The following is an 18,006-nucleotide window of genomic DNA, read 5'->3' as shown; positions in this document are numbered from 1 at the left end:
AAGATTCCTAAATGAATTAAGAAGAAGAAAGTAATAGTGCAGAAAATGAAAATAAAAGCATATTTATATACATCATAATTTGTTCGCACGGAAACGTTAACTGAAGCTAAGGGCAAGCATCGTCGTACTTTGGGGACTATAAAATACTTTGTGTGTTTTACTTTTGAATTAAAATAGTTTCTTCTTACTCCAGTTTGTAAAAATTTTAACCCACACACTTAGTTGGCTTATTTTCTCCCTGAGCAAGATGAAAGTCAGTAAAACCAGAAGACAGGAGATTCAGAAGAAATATCCCCCCGCCCACCTCCTCTCCAGCAATCTGAAGAAATATATTTCAGTTTCTAGAAGTGAAAATGCAAACATTACTGAGGAAGCTGATGTTCATTTTTACCCCTCAGTCATGTGCTTCAGGCTGCAAGCAGTGACGGTTTTAGTAAGGTCATCACGAGGCACTCCGTCACCAGGGCTTTGATCGTAGAGGAGGAGGATGCGGGCAGGAGCACTGTGCACTGCATCGTGTCAGGCCCTGCTCTTTAGTTCTCAAGCAAAGCGTCAACGATTGCTTATCTTGATTTAGTGCAATTTTTAAAAGTATTGGGACACTCAGCTTTCCTTTTGTACTGGCTTTTACATTTTAGGGGGAGCACACTGCATGCTGGCGGTTGTTTGGAGATTGAATTGAAGGGCACAAATTTAGGCAGGGAGAATTTCAGGCTGCTGTGGTGACTTAGGCAAGACGTGACAGGGTCCCAAATCAAGACACCAAGAGGAGGCCCTGCGGGGAGGTGACGGGAAGGGATCCAAGAAACACGTCAGAGAGAGAATTGACGGGACACAAAGATCCTTTGGAGTGAGGGGATAGAGAGAGATCTAAAATGGCTTAACAATTGGGTATATGCTTCTGGCACTTACTGAGGCAAGAAATGAAGGTGAAGGAGGGGTGAGGGCCGGGGGAAATGACTTTGGTTTAAGATGTTTGCCTTCAAGGTTCAGATATATGGGACAGTACAAGCCATGAGCTCTGGAATGCCATTGGATAGATGAGCCTGGAATTTCCAGGGATGGCTGGTACACTTGTAGGTACTGGCCAGCTAATAAACATCTTGGAGATCATAAAACAGATGCGTATCCATTTAATTTGATGCGTTCCTGGCAGCAAAAGGCTAGATTAAGTGGTATTAATATCCATCTGGCTTAGCTACTACAGTACTATTATATGACTAGTGTATTGTCATGTCTCTGTACGTGATCACTTACATGTCTGACTGGTTAAATGCTTAAATATTTTAAATATATATGTCATTTAAAAATTTTATGTGTTCCTCATATTAAAATTTTAAAGTACAGAAAAAAAAGAAGTGAGTAATTAATGCCATCCATAATGTTGGAATACAGAGACAAACTATTAAAAGTTTGGCTTATTTCCTACACAAACATATATATATATGCAAACACACACGTGTATACTTACTCACACATAAACATAGATAGTTAAGGTAATACTGCATATCATTTTGTATCCTGCATTTTCTCCTTAGCATTATTTAATATATTTCTTCTTAAAAGTAATTTCTTTATGGCTATATAATCAACCATATGGACATACCAGAGTTCAGTTAACCATTAGTTTATTATTGACCACTTAGATAACTCTGCATTTTTTTCTTATTCTAATAATACTATGAAGAGCATATTTATATGTGAATCTTCTTCTACATTTCCTAAAACTTCCTTTATATAGATTCTTCTTTCTTTATTGAAAACTCTATTATAAAATATTTTCAATGTAACCTACATAATGCGTATAAAGTATATATGAACAAAAATATCCCACTGTCCAGACTTGCCAAATCTTAATATTTTGACACATTGGCTTCAAGTTCTTTTCTTTTTTTCCCAAAAAGAAATGAATTGCTAAAGAGATGGGCTCTGATACCATCTGCCCCCATCCCGGAGGAAACCGCTTGGGTTTACAAGTCCCATGGCTATTTTTTTTATTAAGGTATAGTTGACATACAATATTATATTAGTTCAAGTTATACAACATAGTGATTTTACATTTTGTACCTTATCATATAACTGCGGTAAGTCTGGTAACCATCTGTCACCGTACAAAGTTATTATGATATTATTGACTTTATTCTCTATGATGTCCATGACATCAGTGCAACTTATTTATTTTATAACTGAAGATTTGTACCTCTTATTATCCTTCACCTTTTTCACCCACCCCCTTACCCTCCTCCCCTCTGGTAGCCATCAGTTTGTTCTCTGTATCAATGAAATTTTAACAGTGGCAAGTAATGGACGTCTGGGTGACCACCTCCATTCCCTCCCCTCACTTCTCCACACAAGAATTCCTTGAATTCCTTATCAAGGGCGATGGGTTTCCCAGACCTCTGCGAGTCCTCTTCCTCACCTGGAGTGATCGACTGTGTCAGACTGTACTGAAGGAAGCCTAAGTTATTCCCTTGTTAAGAGACAGTTGGAATTTAGACTTCTTTTCTTTATTTCTCCAAAATACCACACACTTGAGGCTCTTTTGTGTAGTAAACTTTGACTAAATAATTTAGGCACTGACAGGTGATTACTGCAAATAGCACCATGGCAATTGAATTAAAATGTGATACTATACTTTCTTGTCCTTAAAAATCCATTGTTCATTTTTTCTTCAACCTCTTATTTCACTCCCCCTGTCTTAGTTACCTATTGCTACATAACAAATTATCCCCAAACTTAATGCCTTAAAACAACAGTGTTTATAGTTTCCGTGTCAGGAATCCAGGCGTGCCTCAACTGCGTCTTTCCCGGCTCACTCACGTGGCTGGTGGCAGGATTCAGTTCCTTGCAGACTGTTGGCTAGAGGCCTCCCTTAGTTCCTCGCCACGCAGGCCTCTCTACGGAGTGTCTCGTAACACAGAGCAAGCAGTGCAGAGCGAGCAATGAGGGACGCAAGGGAGAGTGCCAGCGAAGGAAGAGTGCCAGCAGGATGGAGGAGGCCATCTGCCACAACCTAACCATGGAAGGGACATCTTACCACTTTGGCTGTAATCTGTTTATCAGAAACAAGTCGTTAGGTCCACTCCACACTCCGGAGGAGGAGATTACACAAGACAAAAATCACTGGAGCCAGGTCAGAAGTTGCCACCCCCACAGTCCCAGTTGGGTAATTTTCATGGATCACATGCTCTACTCAGGTTCCCGCCTCTTCTTATATTTCTGGAAAACCCCACCCTTTGGACATCTTTTTGTTTTTGCCTCTACAGCTCTCTAGTTTCCTCCTTCCAAAGCTTTATTCATTTCTTAAATATCAATTTAGCTATCCCTCTGTCTTTCTTTAATACTAGAGGCTAATACCTATTAAGTGCTTAGTATGTGCCAGGAACTATCCTAAGTACTTTACATCTTTTAATGCATTTAATTCTGATGAACACTATGAGCTATGTATTCATGCCAATCCCATTTTACAAATTAGTAAGCCAAAGGGATAGGGAGGAGAGAAACTTGTCCACAATAACATAAAATAACATCTCTCCTTCCACAGTCATTCTCTGAGAACCTGTGAAGGTGTTTTGCTAAATAAAGACTGTTTTTCTCTCTAAAGGGAATTCCGGCACCAGCTTCATAGGCCTCTTTAAATATCATCAGAAAGAGAGGCTAGTCTCTCTCCCAAATGATTTTCCTCCTCATGTCACGTGGGGATGACACGTGTGGACTTTGAAAAAGAGTTGATGTTTACCCACATCTCTTTAAGATATTAACACATCAAGTATTAAAATTCATAAATGTTTGGCTCAGTCCTAACTTCTGGCTAAAGCTTAGGATATGGAGAGCCCCCCAGAACACAGTAATATGTCATGTGTTCTGAATACTCTGGGCCTTGGGGATGGGTCTGATGTCCTCTATCCTCCTCCCGCCTTCCATGCCCTCTCACAGCTGTTGAAAGGCTGGTACAGCCAGTGAGAAGGCACCTGGGAGCTGTGTGTGTGGCCTGGCCTGTGCCCTGTGATTGGATGCCTCCTGCATTGCCCTTTGGGCCCAGATGTAGAAAGCTTGCCCAGAAAGCAGCCCTAGTTGAACTTTTCCTGCTATGAATAACCTCTTTTACCCACTGTTGTGACCGCTATGCACTTACGTGCGGCAATCCATGAGAGAGAGGACAGTTTTTTTTTAACTCTTGAATTTCCTCAATTCTAGTCCTCTGTTCTGAGAGGCCATATACTCATATATGTTCTTCATTTATTTTGTATGTCAAACATTTATCGTCTGTTATGTGGCAAGTTCTGTTCTTTTAAAAAGTCTCCTATTTTTATATGATAAAATTAACGTTTGGTATTTTGTGTATGCTAGCATCTGGAATTTTTACAAAACTCTGGATATTTTCTAAAGATACCAACTTTTTGTAGAAATTAGATGACCACTTAACTGATCTGCCCGTCTTGGCAATCTCTGCAGCTGTAACTCCCCAGGATAGGAGCCACTTTTTCTTTTGTGGATTCAACTTCAAAATTTTATTTTACTAGCATCAGATCAGAAAATTAATTCCCAGGCCTAGAAAACTCTCAGCAATGGAGTTAAATGAAAATTATATATCTATAGGTTATATAAATATGTTATATGTATAGCCAATACTAATATAATTTGCTAGCTCTGCCTTGGGCACTTAATGGAAGTAAGGGAAAATACATATTGATGATTTTCATGACTTTTGAATTTTAAATAAATGGGGAGCAAGGTTTATCATGTTTTCCTTACAATTTTTTTCATATACTTTTAAAATTAAAACTTAAATTGAGAGTGTTAAGAACACTCTCAAACAAAAGAATTGCTGTTCTGAATTACTGAAAAAAAAATCAACTGTCTCTTTAATAACCTGAGGTGTTATACTTTCATGCAATAACAATTAGGTATATAACTTAATAACTCTCACAAGCATTTTAAAGAAAAATAACATGTACAATGTAGAATTTGGAGAGAGAATAATTAAGTTCTCAACTCTGCTGCTCACTAGCTGTATGATCTTGGATTATTAGCTTCTGTTGTCACTAGCTTCCATTGGAAGAGATAATACTTTAATAGCTAGCACACTCGTCTTACTTTCTTCATTAAAAAAAAATCACATGGTGTCGAGGACGAAGTTAAGATGTTTGTGGTAGTGCTTGTACGATTGTTAATTAAATTTAAGGTGCCATTGGGATGCCCTTGTCATTCAGGAACATTTGGAAACCTTCAACTTTGGGTCCATTCCTTGTAGAGCAATGCTTCAGCCATATGAATTTCAGACAAAGTCCTGTAATTCCTCTTTGGGGGCTTGAGAGCTGGGAAACATGTAGACTCGCTGGAAAATGTGCTCCTCTCCAAGGATCCCCAGGGTAGTGGCTCATTCATGTGACTTTGTGAAGTTTCTAGCCTTAACTTTCTACCTTAATTTTTTTTTCCTTACAAACATTGCAACCATTACAAGAGAAAAGGAGGACTTAGAAAAGTAAGGGACAATGTTATCTATTTACTCGCTAGACCTCTGAATTAGGAAGAAATAAAGGAGACTTAGAAGAGCCTTGCCTTTGTGCGTTCATGGACTTATAAAAATCCTTTGAATGAGGGCACTGTTGTTGTTGTTGTTGTTGCTGCTGCTGCTGGTGGGGGTGTCTATAACTTCATAGAACCCCAGTATTCCCCTAGAGTTTAAGATGCTCCTGTAAACAAACAAATCATCTTAAAAGAAGCAAGTAGTCTTGTGCAAGTAGTCTTGACTAAGAATCAATTGATATATTGCCCAGACCTTGTAACTTTGGATGTTCTAGAAAGTATTCTCTAAAACAAGATAGTATTAACATAATATTACTGACATCCTCAGTTGTTATGGGTATAACCTTAGGAAAGTAGAAAACCAAATATAGAGATGTTAAAGTCTTGAATTAAACCAATGATGATACTATTTGAGAACAGGTTAATGTGTAGATGTAGTAAGAGTTTTGTAGTGATGATTTATATGGTATTTCAGCTACTGTTAAGGTGTCCAACATGTTCAAAAGAAGCAGTCATACTAGATTGGGAACTATATTCTGAATTAGTTAAGAAAATGTAATTTAGTTTTGAATCCATCTTTAAAGATTAAATAAAAATCAGTTTTAATGGTTTTATTTATTGGACATGCAGGATTTGAACATTAAGTGAGAAAAAAGAAAAAGAAACAATAATTGCTGCTCAGAACTACATTTATTTAAAATTAATTATTGTAAAATGTTTAGCTCCATCATGAGTTAAAAATTCTATTAATGTTTGATTCATGTACTTGTGTAAATTTAACTGAGAATAGCCTCCCGATCATACTTATGTGCTAAAAAGATCACTGATTATAGTCATCACCAGATATTTAAAGTCATTGGTATGTATCTTGTTTGTATGAAATCTCTAAACCTTTCATTTTTTCCCAAGACTTTCTTATTATATATAAATGACAATTTATTTTGAATGAAACAGCCATATTTTAATTTCATATTTTAATCCCCCTCTTGTGGTTGGCCAATGGAGTCATCTACTCTATTGAATTGATATTTTGCATTGGACAAAATGAGGATTTCGATTCTGTACTCTAGATCTAGCTGTCTGGTTCAACATGACCTGCTCACTCTTAGGAATTGTATGACTCAGCCACATTCCTTAGGCTCTTTATGCATCAGTTGTCCTCTTATTAAAAATGGAGGAATTCTTGTGAGGAGAAAATGAGATACTGAACATGAAGGCCTGAGTCGAGTTCCTGGCACTTTGTAAGCACTTAATGAATGGTTGCTTTTATTATTATCGCCCGAAGAGAAAGAGTTCATTTGCCCCTGGTTTACAAACAAGAGCATTAAAAAACTCACAGTGGACACACAGCATTCCAAGGAAATGAACGAGCTTCAGTTTCCCAAACCAATACAGCAATTTCGGGTGCAAGTAACGTAAGCTCTATTCTGTTGTCAAGTATGGGACATAGCACTGGAAAGACAAAAAGCCCAGTATATTTTCTTAATTTACGGGTAATTTTCTACACCTGAGTCATATCATTATATCACTTGAATGAATGTACTGCTTCTCTTTCTTCTTGACCACGACTTTGTGAAGAACAAAGAGTACTAGCAAATGTTGGGTTTCCGAAAATGGGTTTCACTATTTTTCATCGATTTGCTCCTGTATTCATCCTTGCATCAAACATTTTCAGCACCTATTGTGGGTATGGCTCATGACGTGACTGCACTTGAGTCATGGCAGGGGAGGAAGAGAGGCTGTGACAGCCATGGTATAAGGACTTCCAGAGATCTCATAATGGTTCTGGCAGAGATGCTCCTACTGAAATCTCTAGAGTGTCCCTAGAAACGGCCAAAGACTCAGACACTCCCATGGAACTGTGTGACATGACAACAAAACTAAGCACTAGATCCAGCACATGTATGTTTCCACTACTTCACTGATGTTCAGATGGTCCATGGAACAAGGGCCTTGTAGACGTAAGTACGAAATTCAGAACCATTATTTTCCCTGTTGTCTTTCTTCGTAGGTGTTTGATGGTTTAAACTCTTTAACTACCCACCTGGCCACTATGTGCGGAAGGCAGCAGCTGACTAACCCCATCACCTCCTCAGGAAACAGCCTCTTTCTGCGATTCCGGTCTGGCCCTTCCAGTCAGAGCAGGGGCTTCCGTGCTCACTTCAGGCAAGGCAGGTACCATGTGGTCTCTCTGAGGCACAGGTCGTCTGCCTGCTCGTAGGTGCCCCTCTTGGTGCTGTAATATAATGAGACCGGCCCTTAGAAATTGATCCCAGCTTTGTACTTAACATGCAACAATTTAGATAGAACTAAGGAACTATGATTTGCAATTATTCCAATTGTTGATCCTTTCAACTTACTGTTGTCTAACTCAGATGGTGCTGACTTCCTTCGGATCTCTGTAGCTCTCAAACAAGCTTTCAAAATAATACTTAAAGTAGCTTTAATACTAGAGATATGATAAAGAGGTGTCTATCCAACTTCATTATCCATAGATAAATTACCTAGCATTTATCCAAGGTTTATGCTAGAAGGAGACACACCACTAGAAATAACAAGGCTTGCTTGTAATATAGGGTCAGATTCTAACCCTTGAGGTAGTGATTGTCCTCATTTCTGGATCCTGCCATTGTCCACCTGAAGAATTAATGTTGTTTTCCATTATTTTCTTAAACCACCACTTTTCAGTTCTTGTTAGTAGACCTTTTCACCCATTGCCTTTTATCCGATTAACCTTTACCCTACTGTCAGAGATGGAGCCCAGCACTGGAGGGATTGTTAGGTGGCTTCAACATGCTTCTGATTTTTAGTCAGATGATCCTTGTCATTTCAAATTAGTTTAGTCCGTTTAATTATTTGGTCTGTTTTAGGGCCCTTGCTTGTATTCTACAGTAAAGAGCCCTGGCTAAAGATAGCTTCTGGATCAAGGTCTCTCAAAGATGCACTGTATACTTTGGAGCAAGACAGGCTGCATAAGTCACTCTGCGATTTCAAAGAAAGAATAGTTTCTGAACACATTTTTTTTTTCATTTAATTTATCACTTATGCTTTGCTTCAGAGTAAAAAAAAAAAAAGTCCTCATAGATCTTCTCTTGAACTCACACTTTCTCCATCTTCCTTCAAGGTCAACTCACAAAAGCCCTGCTCTGATCATGCCACTGAGAGCACCAACACCTGTCCTGGCACCGCACTGCCTCGGGAATGGATCCCGAGCTCCTCTAGATGTCACGCGAGGGCCCAGGAACCTGCACTGATCTTGCTTCCAGCATCACCTCTAATAACCCCAAGTGTTCCATGCTTCAGCCAAGTCTGTGTAGATGCAGTTCTTAACCTCCTCTGTGTTTTTGCTTAGGCTGCCTTCCCCCTGCACTACCCTTCTGCACCCCCAAGTCCTCCTGCGGCCACTGTCTCCTCTGGGAGACGCTTCTCACCCTCTCACTGGCAACAAACTCTTCCTCTCCTGCACTCCCATAGAGCTTTGCACGTCTCCGATCATCCATAGCTTTGCTTGTGCAATCTTGTTCAATTGCATATTGATTTTCCTAGAAAAAGAAGTCTATAAAAGAGATTATTTCTATACTTATAATTTATGAGTAGGCAGAGTGAGTGAATCATTGCCATAGTTTTGTTTGAGTGATTCAAGCAATTCGTAGCCATTTAACCTGTTGTTCTGCATCATTCCCCACTTCCTATAATTAAAAAATATTGTTATAAATGTACAGTGTGTTCCCATTTTCTTATGGTTTGTGTGCAGCTTCCTTAGTGGAGTACTTCCTTGGTATGGATTTCAAAAACAAGGAAAAATCAACTATGTTTTCATTCATCAAATAATTGTCTTGCACAATCAGTAGAAATCAAAAATATATGACATGTGCGTGTGTTTGTGTGTCCTCAGCCTGTGGAGGCTACATCCTCACCAACTCGTTTGATACAATATCCTCTCCATTGTTTCCTGCCAAGTATCCAGACAATCAGAACTGCAGCTGGATTATTCAAGCTCAACGTCCTTGTAAGTAACAAAAAAAATGAAAAAGAATCCAGGGTGGATGGTGTCTGTGGGAAAGCCCGCCTGTGACTAATGGCCTTATCTCCTTGCTCCTAACAATTGACAGCCTTCCTCTTTCTTTTTTGAAAGTCCCAACTCCTGATATGCACGAAAACAAGCATTTCCTAATCTGATAGGAAAGTAATTTTTACTTTTTATTCTTAATTGAAAATTTGTTTTAAGTGTCAAGGCGTAGCATACGGGGGAAAAAAAACACACCCTATAACCTTGCTATATTGACAGGCATGTGAAGTTGAGGATAATCAAAAATAGTTTTGACATGTGTGCCTTGAGTGCAGTAGACGTGCAAGACAGTTGCTAAACAAATAAAGAATAAGGACCATAGATTAGAAAATTAATAACTCATAGTTTGAGAATACAGTACTGTGAGCGTATTAATCTTTAGTCAAAGTGGAAGCTAATTATAAAACCTGGTCTCTCCTGCAATGCATGTATTGAAAAAAAAAAAATTTTAACACAGGCCTAGAAGAAACATTTAGTGTTTATGTTTTTTTTTATTTTTATTTTTTGGAATCCTAGAGTCTTGTTTTCTGACCCAGTAATAGTCTTGGTGGTAAAGTTTACTGTCCACATTTTACAGACAAAGAAAATGAGGAGACCCTTAAAGGCTCAAGCAAAGTGACCTCAAAAAGGATGATCCTGGGGCCATCATGAATCTTGTTCAGATGAGCCCTACCCTTCTCTGAATTTTTCAGGAAAAATTTATGATTTCAGACATAATGTGGGAAAGGCATTAAGTTCTTGACTCCACTCTATAATTAATGACCTGTGTGATAATAGTCAAGTCACTTAAGCTATTGAAGCCCCATTAACTAATCTAAAAAATGAAGAGTTTGGCTTAAATATTCTCTAACACTCTTCTTAGCAATGTTAAGAGTTAACAAAAAGGTATCTTTACTGACAGGCCTACAGTTTGGAGGTTGGCGATATAATCCTTAGCTGATGGCAGCTGGAGAGCATGGAACCCTAAAGAAAGCAGCCAGCCTGCCAGAAACCAAGCCTTAGATAAAGAGGCCTCCTGCTTTGAGCTGAGCAGTTCTGCACCCAAGGATAATTTCTAATGAGTTGTAAAGCTTTTAGATGAAAGATCTCACTGGTTCAAAGACAGCAACAGGAAGAACAACAAATGGAAAATGTACCCAAGCACTTGCTGTTCTGCAAGTAATTCAAAGCTTTCTTTATAAATGACCTTGAACCTTCAGGGCCCTGGCTCTGGCCTTAGAGTAAAACCGACAGCGCTAGGATGTGTGTGCCAGGAGAAAGAGCGTGTCTCATTCACGAGCACCAATAAGAATCAGGATTTAAGGAAACTATTCTATTGGGAGAAATACTTAGAAGAACACAGCAATGGCTGATATAAAAATGTGTGAGAACTCTATATTCCAACAAGCTGTTCCCTCTACGCCACATAGTAAACCTCTGCAGGAGTCCACTTCTTTACTGGCATTCAGATTCTACCTGCATTTTCAAAACCTTCAATGTTGTTACTCTTCAAAGGTAACCTTTTAGCAGATCGGTTGTCTCTTTCCCTCCTCAGCCACTCAAACCCTGTGCAAATCTACCAAATTCATTTCTTCCATGCTAGAGAACCCACAGATGAAATCATCAGAGGTAAAATTTCTCTCCCAGTGTGTTTTACTTGCCAGTATTTTGTCAAATAGCATTCTCTCTTTTCTTACAGTCAATCACATAACCCTCTCCTTTACCCACTTTGGACTTGAAAGGAGCACAACGTGTACGCGAGACTTCCTAGAAATTTTGGACGGCCGTTACGACGACGCGCCCCTCCGAGGTACTGCGGCGGCATTCACTCAGTCACATCTGTGGCCTTGGCTGTGTTTCATTTATATTCATACATATGCGTATGCTGTCATTCAAGGTTAGAATGTTTCCAATAATCACAAAGCACAGCATAAGCCAAATAAAGAATATTAGGGGGTAAGAAAGCAGGATGTAATGTGAGATTCAAGAAACTCAGTTTGTTCATATGCAAGGACGTGAATAGTTTGTTTGTTTTTAATTTAAAAGTTGTAACCGCTTTAGATAGCAGTGAAATAAAATCTACCCCAGCTTTCCATAGCATTCTGTAAGAAATTTCTTATTACTATTTGACCACAGCTCTTATATTCAAATTGAGCATTTTTTTCTGGTTTTGTCCTCAGTGAAAGCAAAAAATATATATGTATATGAATATATATATATATTCATAAATTTATATATATGTATGTGTGTGTGTGTGTATATATATATATATATATATATATAAATATAAATACTCTGGATTTTGATTTGTAAGACATCCTAGTAAGACTAAACATTGCTGCTATCTAGTTTCTGAACTGTCCTCAAGCAAAATAATCTCAGGTTATTTAAACTTTCGCCATGAGAAGCTTATATTTGGGCGTCTCTTCCTGTGCTGGAAGACCAACTCCCTCAGAAGAGGGACTTCATTCTGCTCATCACTTTACTCACAGGTCAGCGCCTGCGGTGGGAGTGGGAGCTCAGTGACTACTCTGCCCTGTGCGCACTTCTGGCTGTATTGCTTGTGATTTTCACCTGTAAGCATTTGACCACGGATGAGGACGTATTATTTAGCAGACATGTATATAGAACTCACCTTACACTGAATCCTAGTGTAAGAACTTACAGTAACTCAGTTAATACTCACACTCTTATGATATAGCTTTCATAGTTAACAATATTCTCTCTTCTCGAGTGAGGAAACTGAGGCACAGAGTACTTAAGTAACTGGCCCAGGTCACGTAGCTAGGAAATAGAAGAGCTAGGAGTTGAATCCAGGTATCTGCTATAAAATTTTGCTTTTAAGTATTAGTGCATTTATTTGTGCAGGTTCCTACTGTGCTAGAGATTTTAGCATTAGTTATATTTGGACCCAGGTCATCTACATTTTTCTTATCTCCTCCTAATGTTCTTCATCATGTTTATAAATCATCTCTCCTGTGCTTGTATTTGTAGTTTATTTTAAATCCTCAGGCATTGTTTCAAACACTGACCCTGATTTAAATGTTTCTCTTAATAGCGATTTCTTGTTTGCATTGATCGCTTGTGGTACGTGCTGACTAGAGCAGTGGCTGATGCCACGTCACCGTTCATTCTCCTCATCATTATTTTCATTCTTTAGGCCGCTACTGTGGCACCACCATGCCTCATCCCATCACCTCTTTTAGCGATGCTCTGACACTGAGGTTCGTCTCTGATTCTGGAGTGAATTCCGATGGTTTCCACGCTACGTATGCCGCGTCATCCTCAGGTAAGACATGTTAGCAAATGGCACTGCTAGGTTAAGAGGAACGCGCTCAGAATCCTTGGTATGCTATTTGGGAATCTTTTAGAGTTGGAAGCTAGTTTCCTAAGATCGCCTCTGAGACTAGCCTTACCTTCTTCCAAATTAGGTTCATGTACTTGTAAATTCCAGCACTAGTGAACTCTGTGTCACGTTGTCTCTATCCATTCATCTGCCCATGGACACTTAGCGTGTGTCCCTACCTTGGCTGTTGTAACTAATGCTGCTAATAGTGAACTCTGGAAATGGAAAGAATTGGTTGGAATGATCTTGGATGACTTGCTGGCAGTGTGTTGGTGTTCTCCTCCATGACAAGTCCGTTGAAGCAGCCCCTGATCGACGAAGTTCAATGACATCTGTTATGGACAGACAACCTCTGTTCTTGTCTCCCTGGCCTCGAAATTGGACTCAGGCAGGATCTGGAGGGATGGTGGCACGTGGGTAGAAGCAGAAAGAGGAGCCGCCTGGTACTGGGTCTCTTAGCTAGGAGAGTGCTGGTTGTCAGCTGCCAGCTTCCTCATTATCAGCACTGAAAAGCCATAGAACACCTAGAAGAACCTAGAAGATGTGTGTGTGGGTTCGCGGTCTCCTGAGAGCGAGAGGCTTGAATGCTGCCTTCCCTTCTAGGCCAGGGTTGAAAATCATCCTGGTCAGAAATACCGAGAAGATTAAAACAAGTCTTTTATACGTGAAGTTAGAGTTCACAGGGAGGAAAGGCTCTTGGAAAAGAATCTACAGAGATTTCGTCTAATGCACCATACTCAGTGGCTTTTATTTTTCAGTTTTCAAAATCTTTTTCTTATTTTATATGACATAGATTTTTGTTTTAATGTGAAATGGAAATAGGGTATTTTTTGATGCCGCGACAAATCCTGTACTGCCCTTTCTCCTTTGTCTTACAGTGTCTTGTATTTAATCTTTGCTCTGGCACTCACTTTGTTTCTCTTTTCTTCCAGCTTGTGGTGGAAGCTTCCACATGGCTGAAGGCATCTTCAACAGCCCCGGCTACCCGGAAATTTATCCCTCTAATGTGGAATGTGTCTGGAACATTGTCAGTTCCCCTGGCAACCGGCTCCAGCTGTCTTTTATGTAAACTCTTTTTTATGGTGTATTGTTTCAGTGAATCTGCAGGAAGGAAGCACTATTACTAATAGGAAGGACAACATATGCGTCCAAGCAACTGTTAGAAAATACGGTGGGAACGTTAGGAAGTCTGTTACCAAATTTCCTCTATCTTAGTCATAGTTTGGGCTATAAATAGCATTAAAATTCTCTTGAGAATGGTTCTAGAATCCTGCCTGGTATTACCAGAAATGCATGCCTGAGCATTAACTCGTGGACTGTTCATTTTTAGAGAACAGTAATTTTGTCTTTTTTTAAAAAATTAGAAACATTTAGATCCTTCCAGAGAATAGTAACTCTTTCTTCCAGCAGAGATCCCATCTCAGTTAAACTTTCTTGCCTACATACCATATCCTCCCGGCGCCCTTTCCTTCCATTCCTACCAGAAAGATGACGGGGTAAGTTTTTTTAGGAACACAGTGGTTGATTTGTAAAATCACTTTCACATTCCTTACTGAACTATAAGGTTTTTTTGAATCTGAATTATGGGTGTGAAATTAACTATAGGGCTCCACCACATTCTGAGTCATCTTAGATTAAGTTAAACAGCAATAATGTATTTTCCAGAAGTAGATGGTAAAAGCACAAGGTAAGTGAAATGGGACTTTTTAATCATCAGTAGAGAGGTACCTGTGGCATGCCACATGCTGGTAATAGACGCTTCATAAGTATTGAATGATAAGACTTTGGGGTTTAAATTGATATTTTATATTAGAAGTTGTTTATTACACTCTATTATATATGGTTGGGCTTTGGTTGGGATTGCCGATTCTGTTTCTGATGGGACTAGAATAAGTTACTTATTGTTGAGAGAAGAGGGTTGTTTTGAGGACTCTCAGCCTATATACCCAAAAAGCCTTCTCCTTCTCCTTGACATGTCATTCAGTGCATCAAGACGGGGTTAAAAAATGAGAGAGCAGACCTATTTGTGGACTGCATTCCGACATCTCAAGTTGCTTTCTTTCAGTCCATCAATCAGAAAAGGGCCTCTCCAGGGTACAAGTGGCATTGTGTTAAAACAAAAGTACCCTCTGAGTGCCTGAAAGGCAGTGCAAGTTTAAGTTGCTACATCCGAAAGAGGTTTTTGCTTGCTTTTGTCTCTACTAAAAGCACAAAGTTCCATATGGGAAGAAATATATATACATATAATTTTTCCCTGATATATACGTATTCCTTTATACGACATATATTTATCAAGCCCCTACTACGTGCTAGGCACATAGTCAGTTCATGTTACTGCCATGCTAGATGCTTTGTAATGATCAATATAATGATGACTAAAACATGGTCATTATCCTTATAGTAAAGTCCAAAGTCCTTCACATGGCTTAGTAGGCCTCTTGTTTACCTAATAAAAGGGCTTCTTTTTGTTTTTTTTTCCTATTGTTCTCTACCACATTTGTATTGCTGATCAATCTGACATTCAGCAGTTGCCAGGAACTGGGCCAGGCACTGGGAACATTTAAGACAGAAACGATCCCATTTCTTAATTAGTTACTAATAAATTAATGTCAAGAAACTATTTAAAACCTAAAGAGATTAATTTCATCTATAGTGGATAATCATATACATATAGGGCCACTGTTGAGATTAAAGATGTCAAATTTAAAATGTATAGTATAAGGCTGATGCATCCCAGATGTTCAATGAGTGTTAAATTCTCTCATTTTACCATTTCTAAAGTATCTTGTGTGGCAGTTCACCATTAAATTCAACATTGTCTCTCCTTCTAGAAGATGGGAGATAAACATAAAAAGCAAGTTTCATCCATTTTACCGTTTTAAGGACACTAAAATCCTCATTTTTGTAAAGACAAATGTTAGTGACTCAACTTTTTCCTTTCTCAGCCATACGAAGTTAATTTTGATTATTTTGTTACTTGCTTGAGTTTTATTTTCAAAATAAATTTTGCCAAATGCAAGATGTTCCTCTTTATGTGGATGATGAGAAGGGCTCTATAGCAAAGCCTGCGAGTTATTTCTGCCCTGGTCTAAACTGGATCCAGATGGGTGCTTGGAAACGCTCCTCTAGGGTGTGTGAGAAGCAGATTGGAAGCATATGGAGCACGTCAAGTTCTAAAACACAGGGTTTGGGTGGTGGACACGGTGGTGAAATTGAGTAGGGAGAGAAATGGGAGAGATTGTGGTTGAATCTGCAACGAAAAGGAGGAGGGAGAAACAAACACTAAAAAGGAGTTTTTTGTAAAGGAATTAGCAAAAACTATATTTTATGCTTGCAGAGCGCTTTTCTAAAGCGCTTGATCTTGGTTCAAGAATCAAAATGAGATAATGAGAAACAGAGATTGTACTATTCTTGTTCCACGTCGTATTTTTACTAACAGATCTTAGCCAAAGTGTTTGGAAAGAGGGGGGATTTGCTTCCAAAATGTATCAACCTAAGACAAAGACTTCCAGGAACAGTAAGCTTTTAAAAAAGTTTAATATGATTCTTATAGTATCATACTACCATCATTAATAAAACATCTTTTCTGCCATTTTGCACTACTAGATCATACCAGTCTGGTCCTAAAACAGAAAAGACCTGTGCTTAGTAATCTTCTGGACTATTGGACCAAACTTTAGTGTGCATACTGAAAACCTGAGATCTTGCTAAAATCCACAGTCTAGTTCAGCCAGTCGGTGGGGCCCGACTCTCCATTTCACACAGGTTCTTGGTGATGCTGCGCTTTGAGTAGAAAGGTTTTAGAGGCAATTTTATGTAAATCAGCCACTGATGAAAATTATCTCCCTTTCTCTTTTTCTTCTGATAAGCAGAGGAAGACAATTTTAGCATATTTCACAGTGCTGATACTATTATGGGCAATAAAACCGAGCCTGAATTTAAGCACCAACCATCCTAAAGATGGATTCAGAACAATTCTTGGCCCAAAATGATTGTAGGTATAAATTTTGTGTTACAAAAAAATCAAATCGTTAAGGAAGACAGTGGGCCTAAAGATAAATGGATAGTTTGTGATCTCCTGATTTCTTCTGCTACTCACTTGTCAGAGCTTGCTGCCAGGACTATGTCCAAAAAGTGGATCCACAATATCTAAACTGTAGTAACCCACCTTGTTAGGATTGTGAGAGCCACTTATCATTAGTTCAGCTAGAGACCCGCTGATGCCAGTATCTAGCTTGAGAAGCGGATGGTAGAGCAAAGCTGACTAGTTTGCTCCAGTGCTCTGGTGGGCAGTGAATGCTCAGAGGTGTGTGTGCCTGATACTCTGATTCCACAGTGGGGCCTGAGGTGGCCAGTACCTCCAAGCTGGTTGTCCCTACCCAAAGCATCTTAATCCGTTACCTGAGATAGAGCCCCAGGAGAGCTGAACATTGTGTGAAATATCGCCGTCCATGATGTTGAGCATTGACTGATAGGTATACACAGTAGAAAAGTACATTTTCCATTCTCGAGACATTTTTTTTCCCTTCCCAACAGTTTCTTTTTTATAGTCTCACTAGATTCTTTCTTCTCTTTATCTTGTCCTTCTTCTCAGCAAAAATTCCCTCTAATTACTTCTGAAAAAAGAATAGTTTGCACTCACTTCCTTTAGCTTTTTAAAATTATTACATTACTTTTTTCTTTAAAAATTAATTTTAATTAAATAAAATGTCATAGGGCAGCAAAAGTCTCCCATACACATCCCTTTACCTACTTGTCACAGAGGTTACCCATATTTTGAATTTTTATGTCCCTTCCATGCATGTTTTTATATTTTTATTATATATATATACACATATATAGTATATATACATCTATATGTATAGTATGTATATCCATTCACATTACCTGGTATTGCTTTCTGCTTTACACTTTGCATAAATGGAATCTTACTTATTTTACTGGAATTACATTGAATTTATAGATTCATTTTGGGAGAATTTTTATTGACTCTTTGTATTCTTAAACTTGGAGTATGTCTCCATTTATTTGTCTTCTTTTATGTCCTTCACTAAAATTTCACATTTTTTTCCATAAAAGTCTT

The 18,006-nt window shown here is 38.7% G+C and overlaps 1 protein-coding gene across 3 annotated transcripts in view; it reads left to right on the top strand.

Moving 5' to 3' along the window:
• Nucleotides 1-18,006, top strand: part of CUBN (cubilin) — a 233,315-nt gene that overhangs the window by 118,318 nt on the left and 96,991 nt on the right. For all 3 annotated transcript variants that reach the window (XM_039877480.1, XM_039877479.1, XM_039877481.1), the window contains 5 exons: nt 7,541-7,700; nt 9,425-9,538; nt 11,277-11,387; nt 12,738-12,866; nt 13,856-13,988. In XM_039877480.1, the coding sequence (XP_039733414.1) occupies nt 7,541-7,700; nt 9,425-9,538; nt 11,277-11,387; nt 12,738-12,866; nt 13,856-13,988 (647 nt within the window). The remainder of the gene's footprint in view (nt 1-7,540; nt 7,701-9,424; nt 9,539-11,276; nt 11,388-12,737; nt 12,867-13,855; nt 13,989-18,006) is intronic.

Source organism: Pteropus medius, unplaced genomic scaffold (assembly GCF_902729225.1).
Source record: "Pteropus medius unplaced genomic scaffold, Ma_sr-lr_union100, whole genome shotgun sequence".
NCBI classification, from domain to species: domain Eukaryota; kingdom Metazoa; phylum Chordata; class Mammalia; order Chiroptera; family Pteropodidae; genus Pteropus; species Pteropus medius.
Note: the sequence above shows the minus strand (reverse complement) of the source record. Positions and strands in the feature narration are given on the sequence as shown.